Here is a 17301-nt window from a genome sequence, read left to right on the forward strand (position 1 = left end):
TTTAAATTCCAGTTATGTATTCCATTACACAAACTTTTTATTTCATCTAATCTTTGCTTATCTTTGTAGATTTATCCAGGCTCGATAGAGTTAATGCAGGTGATTGAAGATTTTATACACATTGTTGGAATGGGGATGATGGACTTTCAGAATTCATACTTAATGACTGGAAATGTAGGTAAGAAATAGGATTTTTTCCAAAATCTTGCTGAAATTAAAAAAAAAAATTGCAAGTATCTGTGCCATGCATTTTTAAGTTTAATATCCATTGTTCCTATCTCTAAGTATATGAGAATAATGTATCAAGGATACTTGATGTCCGATTTTAAATGGGTCTCACCACATATACATCAGACACACACATACATACACACACACACACATACACACACACACGGCACACACACGCACTTGCATGCAATCTGCATTCTTTTGTATAATGCATATAGACCTAGTTGTGTTTATCTGCCTATGTATATTTAATGAAGAATATGTGCTACATTTTCCATTTACCAAATGTTCTTTGCTACCCAAACTAATTTTGAAATATATATACCCTAGTGTGTGTGCTTTTCTAAATGATTCTTGATAATCTTCCATACACTGTTTGTGGAGATGCCTGGTTACTTTCTTGCTGAATTTGCATGGGTTATGGAACACTTTGAAATACCTCTAAGGGTCATGATCACGAGTGCTGCTGCTGCTGCAGTTTTCTCGAGCAGCTTGCAGGATACAGTGGATCTCTTAGACCCTTCTGTAGTGGATTTTGTCATGCTGGAGCACATGAAGTGAAAATTATTTTTTCCTTCAGTTGCCTAGTACCCCTCCGTATACAGAGAAGCAAAACCTATGCACACTTCCAGGCTACCACAGTTACGTTGAGCCAACAATAATTATGTTGATGGCACATTTCTCTTTCTAGTTAAAAACGTGACAAGAATAAAGAAATAGCCTTATATATTATACGCATTGAGTTGCTATAGGTTTATAGTTTTCTCATTTCTTAAAGCTTCCTGTCATGATGTTACTGTAATTCAGAAAGGTTTTCTTTCATCTGAAAGCTTTAGTAATCTTCACATCAAGACCACTGACCTATAGACAGTGATGTGTTCAAATCAATATAGCTTACATCACAGTCTTATTCACTGGATGTTTAAGCTTTAGTTTCTGGATCAGGAAGAGACCTAACTTGATGGTGGGATTAACTAGGGGAGTTCAATTGGTACATATTTTTTTTCTCTTTTATGATTAAGGCTTTTGGTGTTTCATTTTATACTTGATTTCTTCTGATTATCCTTTAGTTCCACAGAGGCTCATTTGATCCTAAGATATCTTTCAACTAGAATGGCCTCAAATTATAATGGGTAATAGCAGCCTACCAGGTAATATTCTTCAGTTGAGGACAGCCTATGTCATGGAGTCTTCTAAGGTCTGGAGACAGTTCCTTGCCCATATACCATCTTCATGCGGTATAAGGCCTTACCAGTTAGACTTATGTCTTAATCCACCTTCTGAGTCAGTTTGAGAGCCCAGATTTTTCACCACAGTGAGTGTCCGGCAGCTCGTGCTGGTTCAGGAATAGAATGAGCTGTCCTTTGCTAGGGGCAACGAGAAGAAAAAGGGACCATTAATAGTATTTTTGTTGATGAATTCAAAAATTCATGAAAACCCAAACTGAATGTCCATTCCAAAAGTGTCTGGGGAAAGAGAGGAAAAGGGAAGTCTATAGGAAAAGGGATAGTATGTTGGGCTATGAATTTGGGGACACACAGAAAGAAGAATCTAGAAAGATACTAGTGATGCTGGTCATTTAAGATGAAACCAGTCTCCTGAGAGCCATATGTGTGACTTCTTTGGTGGTGAAAGAATGATGAAAGCTGCTCTGCCAAATGAGACAATTTGCAAAGTGATTTGCAAAAAAAAAACTAAGGGGAAAAAAAGCACTATTGTGTGTTTTGTTGTTGTTGTTGTTGTTGTTCTTTCTGTAAATGTTAACATCTAATTCTAAAAGGCATTGCTAATTAAAAGTATTATTAGATCAGTGCATGGCATTTGTTCAGAATGTGTTTAGAAAAACTATAAAAAACAAAGCCAATCTCCGAGTCTAGTAAACTTAAATTGGAACTTAAAGAAGGTTGTTTGAATAACAGCATATCAAATTCTCTATACTACTAGTATTATTTGCTCTAAAAATTTCATAATTTCATAAATTGCAAACATTTATTCCTCTTTACCTGTTTTTGGACTTCCCAAAGTTGTGTATTTGAAAAAAATGTGTGTATTATATTTTGCCTTTAGATTATATTCTCTAGGTTTGCCTACTTCCTTTATCATCAGTAAACTTTAAGAAGCATGTTAAGCATAATAACTCAAAGTAGTTTAATGATGCAAAGGAAGCTAATATTGTCCTGTATTGTCTTCAAATTTGTATAAGGATGATGTGATTATTTGGCCTGATCACTTATGTAGCATTAATTATCCACATTATAAAAAAGTCATGTTCTGTGAATAAAAATCCCAAGCTTTATAACACTGCCCAAAAAAGAACTTCTTTATAGTTGATTTCCCCAAATATTATATCAGGGACTGACTTACTATAATTTGATGAGCAGAAAAAAGTTATTCCCAATAATATATAAGAGTTTAGTGAGGTGTATCCATACAGTAGTCAGGGTTCTCCAAAGAAACAGAACCAATATGATATATGTAGATATGTAGAAAGAGATTTATTTTGAGGGATTGGCTTATACAATTATGGAGGCTGAGACATCCCATGATCTGCAGTCTCCAAGCATGAGACTAGGAAAGCTGATAGCATAGTTCCATTTGAGTGTGAAGGCCTGAGAACCAGGAAAGCCAGTGTTGTAAGTCCCAGCCTGACTCCAACGGCCTTAGAACCATGAGCATTGGTGTCCAAAGGCATGAGAAGATGGGTGTCCCCGCTCAAACAGAAAGCAAATTCATCCATCCTCTGCCTTTTTGTTCTACACAGGCCCTCAGTGGATGGATGATGCCTACCCACTTTATTGAGGAAAATCTTCTTTACTCAGCCTACTGACACAAATGCTAATCTCTTCCGGAAAAATTATTACAGACACACCCAGAAATAATGTTTTACCAGCTATGCGGGCACCACTTAGCCCAGTCAAGTTACACATAAAATTAACCATCACAGTCCACTAGTGTCAAATTGGATAATAATATGAATAATAATTACTTACTATTAATATTCTTCATGTTATCCAATTTGATACTAGTACTCGTAAAACATGATTATACTGTTTTATCTGATATTTCCAATGTTTTGGGACAAGGGCACACAGAATATTTTACAGTAGCAAGTTGTGGCATGTGCGAGTTGGTGCTCATTTGTTTTCACATCCAAAGTCCAAATACTAATTATCTGACATCAAACTCATTATACTGAGCACACACACACACAAACACACACGCTTTCTTATACACATACTCACAGCACGTTTGGTAAACAGAGACTAGGTAACTAAGAAAGGTTGGCAATCCTTTATAGACGTTTTCTTCAGTGTATGTAGGCTTAAGGCTACTTAAAGAACTTCAGAAGATCATCATGTCTTTTAGGGAGATTGTAACTTCATATATATATATATATATATCTCCTATATGCACAACCACCTCACTTTTCTGGAATATATTGATAGATAAGTTCCCAAAGAAAGAGACAGGGCCAGCCGAGTGGCTCAGTTGATTAACTCACTCAAGAGTGCAAGCTCTGAGCAACAGGATTGCTGGTTCGATTCCCGACCTGAGCTGCTGCAGAGCCACCAACAGGTGTCAGGATGGCTCAGCTAAAAAAAACAAAAACAAAAACAAAAACAAACCAAAGAAAGAGACAGTGTTGAACAGCCAAACATAAATGACATAAAGACTACACAATTCAAGAAGATAGTCTCAGAACCTCAATGATAGCCTGTTTTATTTCAACTTTAAGTGTAGTTTCAGCATTTCTGGTCCCTGGTTTAGAAAGAATGAGTTGGAAGCAGAAACAGTGGTGTTAGAAGTACAAATACAGCAAGTAAAATAGATGAAATGCTGATACAATAAAGAAAAAAGTCCTGAAAGATGCAGCAGAGTATGGAGTCCAACAAACAGCCCCTCAATCCTCACCCTGAGAACATTAGTTCTAAGACACAGGACAATCATTTATGTCTAAAATCATGGCCTTCATTTATCAAGATAAAAGTTTCTATAATTTGATTAAGGTAGGAAGAAAATGAGGGATGCATCTTGGAAAGATTTTCTTCAAAAATAGTTCAAATGAAGCTTTGATGCTTCTTTTATCTGAAAAATGTCCCTACCTATATCAGCTTCTGATAAATGAAATACCCTGATATGCTAAAATCTATGAACATTCTGGTATGTATGCATTCATGTTTATTGTTGGAGGGAACAGGTCATAGCTTTGATCAATTTTCAAAAGATTATAATCTCAAAATGTTTAATACAAGTTTTGGAGAAAATAGTCCTATGAAAGATGTTAAAAAAGCCAATGCATATATAAAATAATTTATCTTAAATATAATATTTATTTTTCATATTCACATATGAATATGACATTCAAAATAGGCATGTGATGATTATAATAAATGAAAGTTAATGAACACTTACTAAAGACTAATCACTCTATTAAATAACTTATATAATTACTGATAAATTAGTAAATTAATGAAAATGAAAAATTGATATGCTACAGAAAAATTTCAACTTTCAATATGCCTCAGTTTATTATAAAATTATATTCTAAAAGCTCTAAATATGCTGTATAGGTAAGTGGTTCTTGTTTTAGTAAAAAAGTGAATTTTTCAATGTATTAAAAAATAATTATCATCAATTAGATCAGAGGGACCATATTTTAATAATATTTAAGATAAGTTATTTTTCTTCAGCAAAACTATCATTAAGTTGTTTAAACTTGCTTTATATACCTTCTCTCCAAACATTTTCTCTTCAGTCCCTTGCAGTCTAGCATTTTTCTCATCACTCCTAAAAGTCCTTTCCAAAAAGCCTTCTGGAAACTTCTGACTGACAAATTAAACCTCCCTCCATATTTCAACCTTCACACCCTCTGTGCCTTGTTAACCACACTCTCTTGAAACTGTCCTTTTAACACTTTTATATTAATTATAGCATAAAATGGAATTAAAGGATAAAAATTAGATTTATGACTCAGAAATATTGAGTTTTTTTGGAGACAAAGAAGATATGGCACTAAAGAGAAAAAAAGTACATTATTTGAGTCGCAGCTATTTTCAGTTCAAATACAGAATAGACTGTATGAGCTTTTACATGATCAGAGTGATAGGGCCCATGAGACTTATCCAAAGTTGCAGCAGAGTGTTTTATAGTTTGTATTATGCTTTTAATCATTTATTTTCCAAAATAACTTCACGCAGCACATTATGTTTGCTTTATTTATTGGTAAGATAGCCTATTCTTTAGAAATTAATTGTTTTAATTTTGAACTTAAAACTTGAGTTGTATTCATTGAACTGAATTCAGGGAAGATTGGTTATATGTTGCTAGCCTACTGACTGTTCAATCAAAAAATAATAATCTACCTCTTACTATTTTCCTAAGTGTTTCAGGTCATTAAGATAAGTGAATAACCTTAACAAAGAGATTGCAGTCTAGTTGTGGATTTAAAAAAAGTTCAATAAGTAAATAAAATACCAAATACACTTGGTATGTGTCATATAAACCAAACATTACAGAGACTCATTCCAAGAGATGTTATTCTGTGTAAAGATTTAGAAAAAATTCTTAAAGAAGGAACCACTTATTGTAGACTTTAGTGGTGGCCTGGACTGTTGACAATTGAGCATGAAATGACCAAGAGATGAAGATGAGTGGCAAAGAGATGGTTACATTCGAGAACATTCTCTTAGCAAAAACAGTATAGAGGTGTCAAAGTCAAGTTGTATTTAGGGGTACGTGGTCTGTTTTGATAAAAACATACATCTATGGAAGTATAGGAAATGAAATAAAATTGAAGAGGCAAGCTGAGAAATGGTGTAGGATGGTTCTGAATTCTGAAGACAATATGGAGCTACTGTTGAAGCTTTACTTGATGTGGGTTGAGCTTTGGTAAGACACATGTTAAAGCAGAAAGATAATTTTTTTGAAATTGAGAAAAAGTATAAACATGACTATTAGAAGGTGTTTTACAATAACCCATGCAAGAGATAATAAAGATTTGAATTATTGGTAGTAAAAGTAGTAACCAAAATTAGATTATGAAGTTGAGATTTTCTGAATATAGAAATTACAGCATTCCATAACTGACTGAGTTATAAGACAGAGGGTAAGAATTGAAATTATATCTATTGGACAGACATTTGATAGTGTCTTTCACGTATTAGTATTTAGATACAGGTAGAACCCTCAAGTGAAAAAATAAAATGAGGTCTTGGGCTTTAGTAGAGAAGTGAAGCTTATGAAGTACACTTGGTACTCACTGCCTAAAGCTGATAGCTGAAGCCTAAAAGTTGTTGCTGTTGTTTGTTGTTGTTTTTCCACTTTTAGGAAAGTAACATGGGATAAAAAATGTAAGGTGATGCCTATACTACAAGCAAAGAATCATAGCAGGTGTCAAAGTAAAGGGCAATCAGAGGTAATGCAGAGCTTCAGTGCAAGGCAGTATAAAATCATTGTCATGTAGCTAATAGGAGGGAGAAAATATTTCAAAATGATTATACTAGTATGTATCAATTGCTAATGAAGTTCAGAGTATTAGAATTAAGATAATTTGTATGTGATTGTTGATGGTATACAATGAAAGTTCTGTAGAAAAAGTGCAGACAGAGCGAATAAGGTCTAAATTTCAGAGCTCTTTAGGTGGTTTCAATGGATCACACCCTTAACATGTTGATACAATTATCTCCAAGCATTTACTTTGCACAGATGAATGTTGCTACCTGTACTTAATGCTATCGCACAGCTGTTCCTTAGGCATCATTCAAAGTTAACAATATCAGATTAAAAAGCAATTTTTTTAGGCCAATAATATCTCAAAATACAAAATATTATGATTGTTAGCTGTAAGGAGTTTTAAAAAATGGTCCCTATCTGTAAACCTCAAGAGATATAAGATTTGGGAAAGTATCATTTCAGTTCTTCTCCAGTAATCCAATAAGACCAGTGCCTTAAAAACATTAAAGCTAAGACATTTTTCTTTGCCAAGCTAAATATCATTGTCTATTCTTGTTTTAGAAATATGAAATACTGGGCTTTTCAGAATGAACATTTATTCTTGATTTTTTTCTGAAATTGAATCCAAATTTAATCTGAAGAATCACATAATACAATTTTGACATCTCCTTTCTCTCCACAACAGTCTCATCAATATCAAATCTGTGTTATTTCTTACACTCCCTGGTAAATGTAGTCATTTCTTTGGAAGAATATCTTGTTCTTCAGTTGAGAAACCAAACTTCAGTCTGATGATGTATAAAAATAAAGCGGCCTCTCTTTCTAGACTTATTTTACTTTCTGTCACTGCTTAGCTTTGTCGCTCTTGCATCTTCACTTATTTAACTTCTTTTCTTTAAAAATAAAACATTTGTAGTCAGTTGACACTGAGCCTGAGAAATACACAGCTCAACATCTTTTTTGTTTATCTATAGTACCTGATGTTGGTTGTCAGCTAGACTTGAGTCTGAAAGTGTCAGATCCTACCTCCACCTTCTGGCTCTCTACCACTCACCAATTTTTGCTAGATACATGAAGCAAGTGGTGTGTTTTTTTGCACATCACAAAGAAAAAACATAAAAAATACCCATTTCTTTTTGTTTGTTTGTTTTTTATGGTACTAACTTACTGGTTCCCTTGAGAAGATAAATATCTCAAACATAATATTAAACTGTGGCTTGGAATGATATAACACACTATGAGTTCTTTATTTCTTATTAAATAGGAATTATCTCACGGTATTTTCTATGACCTACTTTGCGGGTAGAAGCACTTGGGGAGGTTTTTGTGAAAGGCTATATCAGACACTCTTAGTGGCAAGCAAGACATACAGCTCAGCGGATGTGCATGGGTTCTCTTCCATTCAACCAAGAACCCGTTTAGATGCTCCCTAGCATCAGTATAATAGATCAGTAAGGATTCATGTATTTAATTGGCTTTAAGAGGTCTTAGGCATTCATTCAATAAATGTAGACCATGTTCTGTGCTAGGTTCTGAGGGTTTTCAGTAAACAAATCAGATAAAACTCTTGCTCTTATGAAACCTGTTTTATAGCAGAGACAGATATCAAGCAAGTGCCATCCAACGTGCCCAGTGGTTTTAAGTGATATTAAGAGAAATAAAGCAATCCATCAGGGTGAGGTGATAGCGTAAAGAGAGGAGAGTCATTTTAGGTTGATTGTCAGGGAAGGCCTATCATCAAAGAAGTGGTATTTGAGTATAGACCTGAATGCCTTGAGAGTAGGAGACATGGTGATATGTGGGGACAAAACATTTCAAGCAGAAGAAACAGTAAATACTAAAGCCATGATGCATCTGTGTTCTTGACATATGGGAGACACCAAAGGAGGCCAGTGGTGGTGGAGTGGCTGAGGGAAGGACTGTGAGAGGAGAGGAAGTCAGAAAGGGATTGGGGAGCCAGACTGTGGAAACGTTTGACTATAGGTCTGAACTAAATGTAAAACCAATGAAGGAGTTCAGCAGAAAAACAGCCTGATCTCATTTATGTCCTAAAAGGTTCATTCTGACTATAGAGTAGAAACAAATAGACTCTATGGTCTATGACTGGGTATAGGGAGACTGCTAGAAAATTGATTGCAATAGGCAGACAGGAGAACTTGGTAGTTTGGACCAGACACCAGTGGAAATAGTGAGAAGTTGTCAGATGCTGGAGGTGTTTTAATGGTTGATCTGATGGAGTTTACTAATGGTTAGAAGCAGGATGTAAAAGAGAGAATTTGAGGAAATGTCTCCACTACATCTCCAAGGACCCGTTACAAAAATAAGACAGATTTATTTCCAAATATGTATACTATAAACAAAGGTCAAACACCTACGTTGGTGATCTTTTAAATGTCTCTAAAATTTAGGATCCAAAGGAAGCGGTTTGGGTTTATATTTTCTTTTTCTTTTTAATTTTTATTGAGATATAATTGACAATTTTAGGTGTACAACACAATAAATTGATATATGTATATATTCTGAAATGATCATCACTATAAGTTTAGTTAACATTCATCACCATATATATTTCTTTTATTATGAGAACTTTTAAGATCTCCCCTCTTAGTAGCTTTCAAATGTACTATGTAATATTTTTTTTAAAGATTTTTATTGGGGAATTGGGGGGATGGGAAGAGCGCTGGGGAATTGGGGGAAGGGGAACAGACAAGTTGTTGTCGTTTTGTTCTTCAGTATAGTTGTGGAGGACTTTGCTTCACTGACCCAAGTTGGCACCATCATTGCGCTCTTCCCGGGTGAGGCAGATCAGTCACCGGCTGGCTGCTCACTGCGGCTGCTGGCCGCTCACGCTGGCTGCTGGCTACACACAGTAGCCCATGGCAACCCACTGCCACAGGGGCTGCAGCCTACGTCGTCGCCGGCGACTCAGGGCAGCCCAGCTCCAGGTCGAGCTGTTGTTCAGCATCTTAGCTGTGGAGGACCGTGTCACTGGCCCTCATATGTGGAATCCGAACCAGGGCCCTCTGGCGTCCCAAGCCAGTTCTTAACCATCGTGCCACTCGGCCGGCCCCCTACACTATGCAATATTTGTTACCTATAGTCACCATGCTGTTTATTTTTTATATATTCTTGTTTCTAAATTCAACACAAATTCATGCTCATGAAGTTTAATCAATTTTATCCTTTAAAGCCATCAGCATTTTGTCACTACACCATCTGAATCCTTGGACAAAAGCTAGAATGAAATTGTTCATTAAAATGGCTATGTAAAGGTGTTACCCAGATTGAGCTGCCAGTTAACAAATGAACCAAATCCTACTTCCCTTACCATTTTTGTTTGTCTTCTTCTATTTATAAAGTCGTGGAGTCTCAAGAATGGAAGAATGCTTAGGGGTCAACCAAATTTAGCCATAAACTGGTCAGCTCCATTCTACTTAAACTATTTTATACTTAAAAAAAACCCAAAAAACAAAAAACTAAAAAGTTTATTATCCAAGCTAGAAAGGTATTCACAAAGTGCCTGTATCTCTCCAGCTTGAAAAATGTTATTTGTACTAGTACTACTATCATAGTTACAACCCTGGACCTTAAAGTAGAAAACAATCATCATGTTATGGTGCTTTGGATTCTCAGTAGACCTGTATGTTCTTTCAGAGGTAACTGGGGTGAAAATAGTTACCTAATATTTCCAGGTTTATCTAATCTGTTTTATGCAGCCCTACTCAAGGACACAATTAGTCAAGGAGTCATTATTAAACAAAACTTCGTGTCCCTAAAAAACTTGAACTAGAAAATATTGTTAGTCGTTCTTTCTCATTTCAAGTAAGCCAGGTGCCCTAAACTTTTCCTCTGTTATCCCTGTATTATGCTAATTCCTAGCTGCACACTAAATACTGCTCTGCTGGGAATCTTTCATATAGTCTCCAGATCTTCAACGCTTTTGCTTCTTTATCCTGGTTTGATGTACTGTTAAGAAATGTCGCTACTTTGGAATGCCTCTTTACTTATAGTACCTTATCTATACATTATTTGAGTCTACATTTTAATGGAAATTCCCTAGTATCAGACAGTGGCCATTATTCCAAGGGACTCTTTTTAGAGGTGCCATTTGAGTACACTGTATAAGAAAATGTGTTTATTTATTTTTTCTTCTTTTATTCCTCAGGCTTTCCAAGAATAAGATTTGGTAGAGCATCCCTTATATTACATAGCATTTCCCAAGGTAACACTTTCACAAACATTCATGATACTATTTACTTCTAACAGCCTTGTTGCCAGAGTGTTAGGGCACCCACACAATTTGTCCTACATCAGTGCTTCCCATTCAGAGTGGATGCATTTTTATCCTTTTGCATCTTAATTATTGAGAGTTAAAGATTTGTTTCATTATCTTGCTCAGCCATCCATACTCTAACCTACTTCTGTTATATAAAGAACTTCTCTGTAGTTTTTGATATGATTCGAGGGAAATCTTACTAATTTATTTTATTTTTCTATATCAAAGTAAAATGACACCTGACCTTTGTTTTCATTTGTAGTCATATTTTCATATATCTGTTTTATTAAAAAATGTAACATCATTCTTTGGATAATTACACATTTTTAAAGGATACCTGAATCATTCCTTTAATGAATCTTTTACAATATATCTGGCCAGTGAAAGTTTTGCAAACTTATTTGTTACTTGTTGAGTCTCTGTCCCTTTGGTAACTATCTAGTGGAGAATGCCTAGAGAAAGACCAAATCTTTGACTCTAAGGCCTATTATTTTGTTTGCATTTTATATTTACTGGGGAGGCGCTCATGGTCTAAAGAAACCAAATGCGGTCACATAAAACTCAGTTGGAAATGTGCAACACCTAGAATGCACGGTGATGCTCAGCAGCATTGGAACACTGATAGGAAAATAGAAAAAGCAGAGGAGAAGCTGATTTCTGCCATCATTATGCATATCTATGGCACAAGAGTTTATCACCTAAAGGATGAAATGCATATAACAGAGATGGTGAACATATGTGTTTTAGTGGCACACCTTGGTGTATTGGACGTGGATTGTGAAAGCTGGGATAGAATTAAGATTTCTGTTGAGAGTATAGGCCAAATAACTCTTGGGTTTCTCGGGTGTTGACACACAGACCTAACAACAAACATTGTGGGTTTGAGTTTCCTTTATTCTCTATGAAGAACATGAGCTACTGCAAAGAAATTGCTCATGACTTCTGTGTCCTAGAGAAGCTATGAAGAGGAGCTTTGCATAAAGGGATCAATGCTTTGCCTCAGTCCAAGAGATCTGGAAGAGAACTCCAACTAGGGAAAAGCTTTCAGAGGTGGGATTAGCACAGGGACCATGTGGGAAATTAAATGGCTTCCTAGCTCCCCAGAGATATTGCATCTAAAAGATGTTGGAATGACAGGTCTCCCAGCATGAATTCAGTCTTCTGTTTGAGATTAATCCTTTAGAATCTAGTAGAATCACAATTATAGAATGGAAAAGAAATATCAAAATTTAAAGCCAACCTAAAAATAACATTTGAATGTTATAAAATAATATCTCTGGTGTCTATTGGTTTATGTAGTAAGAATTAGAAATTACTAAAGTTGGCATACTGCACGCCTTTTTTCTGATTTTGCTGTTCAGCTAATTATAAGGATATTGCCGCAAGTTTATGTGAATATGAAAAACAATTCCATTTTAATTGTCTCTATGGTAATACTTGCTATCTCTATGGCAATAGTGGCCTGCCTCTATAACAATAGCCAGTGAAGAGAAAAAAGAAACTGATTCCCTTTCAACATTTTTTTTCATTTTTTCAATTTTATGTGGTTATACTAAGAATTCTGTGCTACATTATTCCTCTTTTCCATTGCTTTCTTCACTGAATTCAAAATAAATAAGTTCCCATCTGAATTTGACAACTGAAAAATATGATTCAGATTGAAGATTGGTACCCTTTATGTTGATGCAAGCAGGCATGCTGTTTTGTATCTCGGAAAACATACTGGGTTTGAAGCTGGATTTGGCCTTAAACCTTGGCTATACCTCAGCTACCTGACCTTCTGCAAGTTATTTCATCTCTAAATCCCTGTTTGCTCCTTTCTAAAGTAGAAATAATAATAATATCTTCCCTGAGGAGTTATTGTACATATTAAAGATAATATATATTTAGCACCTGGCATGTAATAGGCCCTTGTAATTGGCAGTGGACTAATCTAGGGCCAAATATGGGCTATGCTACTGATTGGGTGTGTGACTTCGGCCAGGTCACTCAGTCCCTCATAGCCACGCTCTGCCTCTCTAGAAAACTTCTAAAATGTGTAGCTAAATTTAATGCCCTAAGGTTTTTGTTATTTTTTATTTTGTTTTATCTCTATACTACACGTATTGTTTATTTCACAAAGCAAACGAGGATCCCAGACTTCTAGGCAAATACTATAATGAAATTTTGAGAAAACCATTTATGCTGTGTCTGCGTGATTTAAAATGAGTTTGCAACACAATTGTCTTCTGTGGTGTTATGACAATAAAGGCCCACAAACATTTCAATATTATTTTCACATTGCTAGCTTAAGAAGCTGCTTCTCTCTTCCATGTATTTATTGTCGTTAATCAGATCCTAGTTCCCTTGAGTGATTCACACAGAGGAATGCTTTAATTTTATAATTTCTGCTCCTTAACATGTAACCCATCACCTGTAGTCTGCAGAATTTTATCAATGATCTCTATAGTTGCATCAAATAATGCCATACCATTACTATATCCTCCTGAATTCATAAATGAATTAGCTTCTTTTAAATGCTCTTTTGAACCGCCAAACGTATTTTTTCTGCTTTTATTACTTAAAATTTTCATATGAAGAATTTTAACTCAGAAATGTAAATAATTACTTATGTGGCTAATTTCATGTGTTTTCTTTCATTTGATCTTCTGTCTCAGTCTGTGGCATGTGACTGCGAGAGAGCAGATGTAAGTGAGTTTGTCTATGTGTGTAGGTTCTAAAATATTTATCAGTGTTTGAACCTGAAATGCAGTTGTTTTAGTTAGATGCAGTTGTTTTAATATTCATGCTGTGGGCTTGGGGGAGATTAGTGTCTTTTATTTTTTTGAGTTTCATCAAAGAATAAAGACACTTTTTAATAAAGGTTAAACTAAATTGAAAATCCAATAATAACAAGATTTAAAGGGCATATGACTTTATATGCTGAACACTATTTTATTCAAGGCTTGGCTGATAACTACAAAATAGAATGTTGAAGATGCAGGGACTGAACAGTTAATGAAGGAGTAATTTATATTGGAATAATGTATATATTCTGAATTCTGAATTTAAATAAAACCTGATGCATTGAAGTTACAGATAGGGCTCTAAAATGCGATAGGAATACAGAGGGATATCATTGAGATTAAGGTACTGAAATGTTTTCTTTGTCCCTATAAAATGTCTTAATGATCAACTTTAATATCCATTTAGGCTGTTTTATCACTTTTTGAAATATGAGCCTTCCTTATTTTGAAGAATCTGTCTCTTATTTGAGAGCATTAATTTCCCTCTTCTTTTTTCCTAGGCAGCCTTCTTTTTCTTTCTCCAAACTCATTGCCTGATTAACTCTCTTTTAACGTTTCCTGACTCATTTTTTTCCTTTACTTTCCCTAAAATGTAATAATCATCATACTATAGAAGACAACCTCTGTCATCTTTAAAATTTATTCTAAAAATCCATGATATTTCAAAAATACCAAGGTACATTAGAAATATGGAGTATATCAATTTCTTAACAGAAAAGTATACATATTATTGTGTAATATAACTTAGACTATATAGATAAAGCAAAATTGTAGTTGGTCGGCATGCCCTTTTAACTACTACAAATTATGGTAGTGAAATAGAACACTTAATTTAATCATAGAGTGTGCATTTTTAAGTGTGCATGCATGTGTGTGTGTGGAGGAAGAGTAAATTATTGTTCGAGGACTTTTTGTTTGTTTGTTTGTTTTTGGTTTGACAATCCAAAGACCAAAATTGTTTTCTGAACTTGATGGGAAAGAGATGATGTTCACAAATATAGAGCTTTTGTATTAATTGGTGTCAGTAGCCACTCTTTAGTTTGTTTATGTTTTAACCATAAACTTATGAAAATCGACTGTAATTCCATTAGGATATAGAGATTGTTTTTTGCAGCATAATGACCCAAAACTAGTCTATAAAATGGGGTTCATTGTACTTGGTTTAGAGTGTGTTGTGGGATCAAGTGAGGTAATGCACTAGTGGTGGCTCAATAAATGGGATCTTCTGTTACTATTATTTATCCCTTCTCTTTACTCAAAAAATTATATTTGGTTAGTCACTCATGTGTCACCTCAATTCTCCCTATTTTGAAAAAGGCATAGGGCCTCTGATTTCTTTTTGATAAGTTGAAGTGGCTAAAATTCTATGAACAGCATGAAATCACATCCTTGCTCTTATTTACATTATCTTAGAGTCATGTATTTAACCTTGCCCAGTTCCCCCTCCCCAATTAAAATAAGTCTCCTATACTTCATTTCTTCTTTCCTTCATTATATGACATCAACATTTATTAAACGCCTGCTATCCAACTATCCTCTGAGCACAAAAAAGTGAGGCAAACATGCCTGGTCTCTACTCTTATGGAGGTGACACTTGTTGGGAAGGGGTGGGGAGTTTAAGTTTTTAAATGTAAAACTTATGTAGATGAATAAATGAATATATAAGTTTTATTTCATGAAATATAAGGAAAAAACTTTAAAAACCAAAAACATGTAGATAAATAGAAACATAGATATAATTTAAATAGTAAATTATATGAAGAAGAGAGACTAACCAGTATCTTTAACTTACTCGTAGATATGGAGGCATATCTAGAAAGTTCTTCCTTGGCATTTATTCTAGGACCTGATAGTCACGTAAGAATTTGCCAAGGGAGGAGTTCGGATGAAATAAAAGAATGTAAGTGTGACTAGAAAGGAGTTGTTAATGGGAAAAAACTTGAAATAACATTGATGGGTAAGTCAAGGACCAAGTCATGGAGGCCCTGGAAAGAGTTTTGTATCTTATACAAATGTATAGAAAATCACTGGGGAATGACATGATTCAATTCTGCTTTAAAATCAACTCACTGCAGTATAGAGAGTGACTACAAAAGGTGCAAGAATTGAAGTAGCAATTATAGTAAGTTGTTTAATTTAGGCAAGATTTGATGAGCTATTATGTGGAAGTCAAGGTGGAGATAAAGAAACAACTTTAAGTTATGTTTTGGAAGAGAGAATAGAAGCACAGTGATGAGCTAGATTCTGGGGATAAGAATACAAACATGTCAAGAATACCTTAAAACTTTCTGTTTTGAGAAAAGAATGGATGGAGGTACCCTCTACAGGGATGGGGCAGACTAGGGAAAAACTACTTTGATAAAGAATGGGTGGAAATTAAGAGTTAAGTCTCAAATTTGCTACCTTTGAGATGCCTGAAGACATTCAATTAAACAATTCAAGTAGATGAGTTTGGAGTTTAGAAGAAAATTTCTTATACCCATCCTGCCCATACTTAAGATTTTTGTATGAAACAGGTATCTCACTAGATTGTAATTTCTTTCTATGTAGGAACTTTTTATTTTATTTTTTTAATTTGGGCTCTTCCCTAGCATTTTACAGAAGACAGAGAATGGTTGAGCTGAAGAGTAAAAGGAAATTGGCATATATCGTGTGCTACTGTGTATAGGGAATAAATTAACTGTCTTTGGCTTAATCATCATGAAAGGCTATTGATTTTTACAGATGGTCAAGCTAAAGAGCAATTAAATGACTTGCCAGAGATCACTAAGTAATTGGAAAACTAAGTCTTTTTGTCTCCAGGGATCAAAGATATCACATTAAACCCCAATGCCTTCTCTTGTGCCTTTGGTAAATATCATTCATTTAAAAAAATATATGGGGTATTATGTCAAACTTACTGCATGTAAGTATGGAATTTTTTTTTTCCTTTTGGAACTTATAGCCTAGTGTGGGAGGCAGATAATAAACAAGTCTACATAAACTAGACCATATTTAACTGTGAATAGGGCCATAAAGAAAATAAACAGCTTGATATATTAGTTAGAGAGGAATAGGAGGGAGTTGAATTTGTGTAGATGAGGCAGTTAAGACAGACCAAGCTAAGGAAAAAATAATTTAGCAGAGACACAAGGATAAGAAAAGAAAAGAATGTTCTAGTTAGGAGAAGCTCTGTTGTGGGAAAAAAAAATTGTGAAACTTGATCAGGGTCAGCAAACAGCATGACTGCAGAGACCATAGTAGTCACAAAGGACAGTTTTTCTTATGGAATCAAATACCATATTTATTTCATGATCTCTCATTTATGAATTAACTATGGCTGCTTTCTTTCCTACTGGCAGAGTTGGGTAGTTGCAACCGAGGCCTGATGGATGAAAATATTTATTGTTTTGGCCTTTTACAGAAAAAGTTTGCCAACCTGTTCAATACAGCACGACCTGAACCTAATTTTAGAGCATGGTTTTCATATTTTTAGACCAATGCCCCTAACTTATAAAGCTTGTGATTTCTTATAAAGCCATTCTGTCATTGTTAGAATCCATCTTTCTCAAGTTA

The 17301-nt window shown here is 34.8% G+C and overlaps 1 protein-coding gene across 3 annotated transcripts in view; it reads left to right on the forward strand.

The window, feature by feature from the left end:
- The window catches only part of LOC109374140 (adhesion G protein-coupled receptor B3), a 409286-nt gene that overhangs the window by 355460 nt on the left and 36525 nt on the right, over window positions 1–17301 (forward strand). For 2 of the 3 annotated variants that reach the window (XM_019628473.1, XM_019628474.1), the window contains one exon: window positions 70–178. In XM_019628473.1, the coding sequence (XP_019484018.1) occupies window positions 70–178 (109 nt within the window). The remainder of the gene's footprint in view (window positions 1–69; window positions 179–17301) is intronic. The other variant, XM_019628475.1, reaches the window with a different exon arrangement.

This window comes from Hipposideros armiger, unplaced genomic scaffold (genome assembly GCF_001890085.2).
Source record: "Hipposideros armiger isolate ML-2016 unplaced genomic scaffold, ASM189008v1 scaffold_795, whole genome shotgun sequence".
In the NCBI taxonomy this organism is placed as follows: Eukaryota; Metazoa; Chordata; class Mammalia; order Chiroptera; family Hipposideridae; genus Hipposideros; species Hipposideros armiger.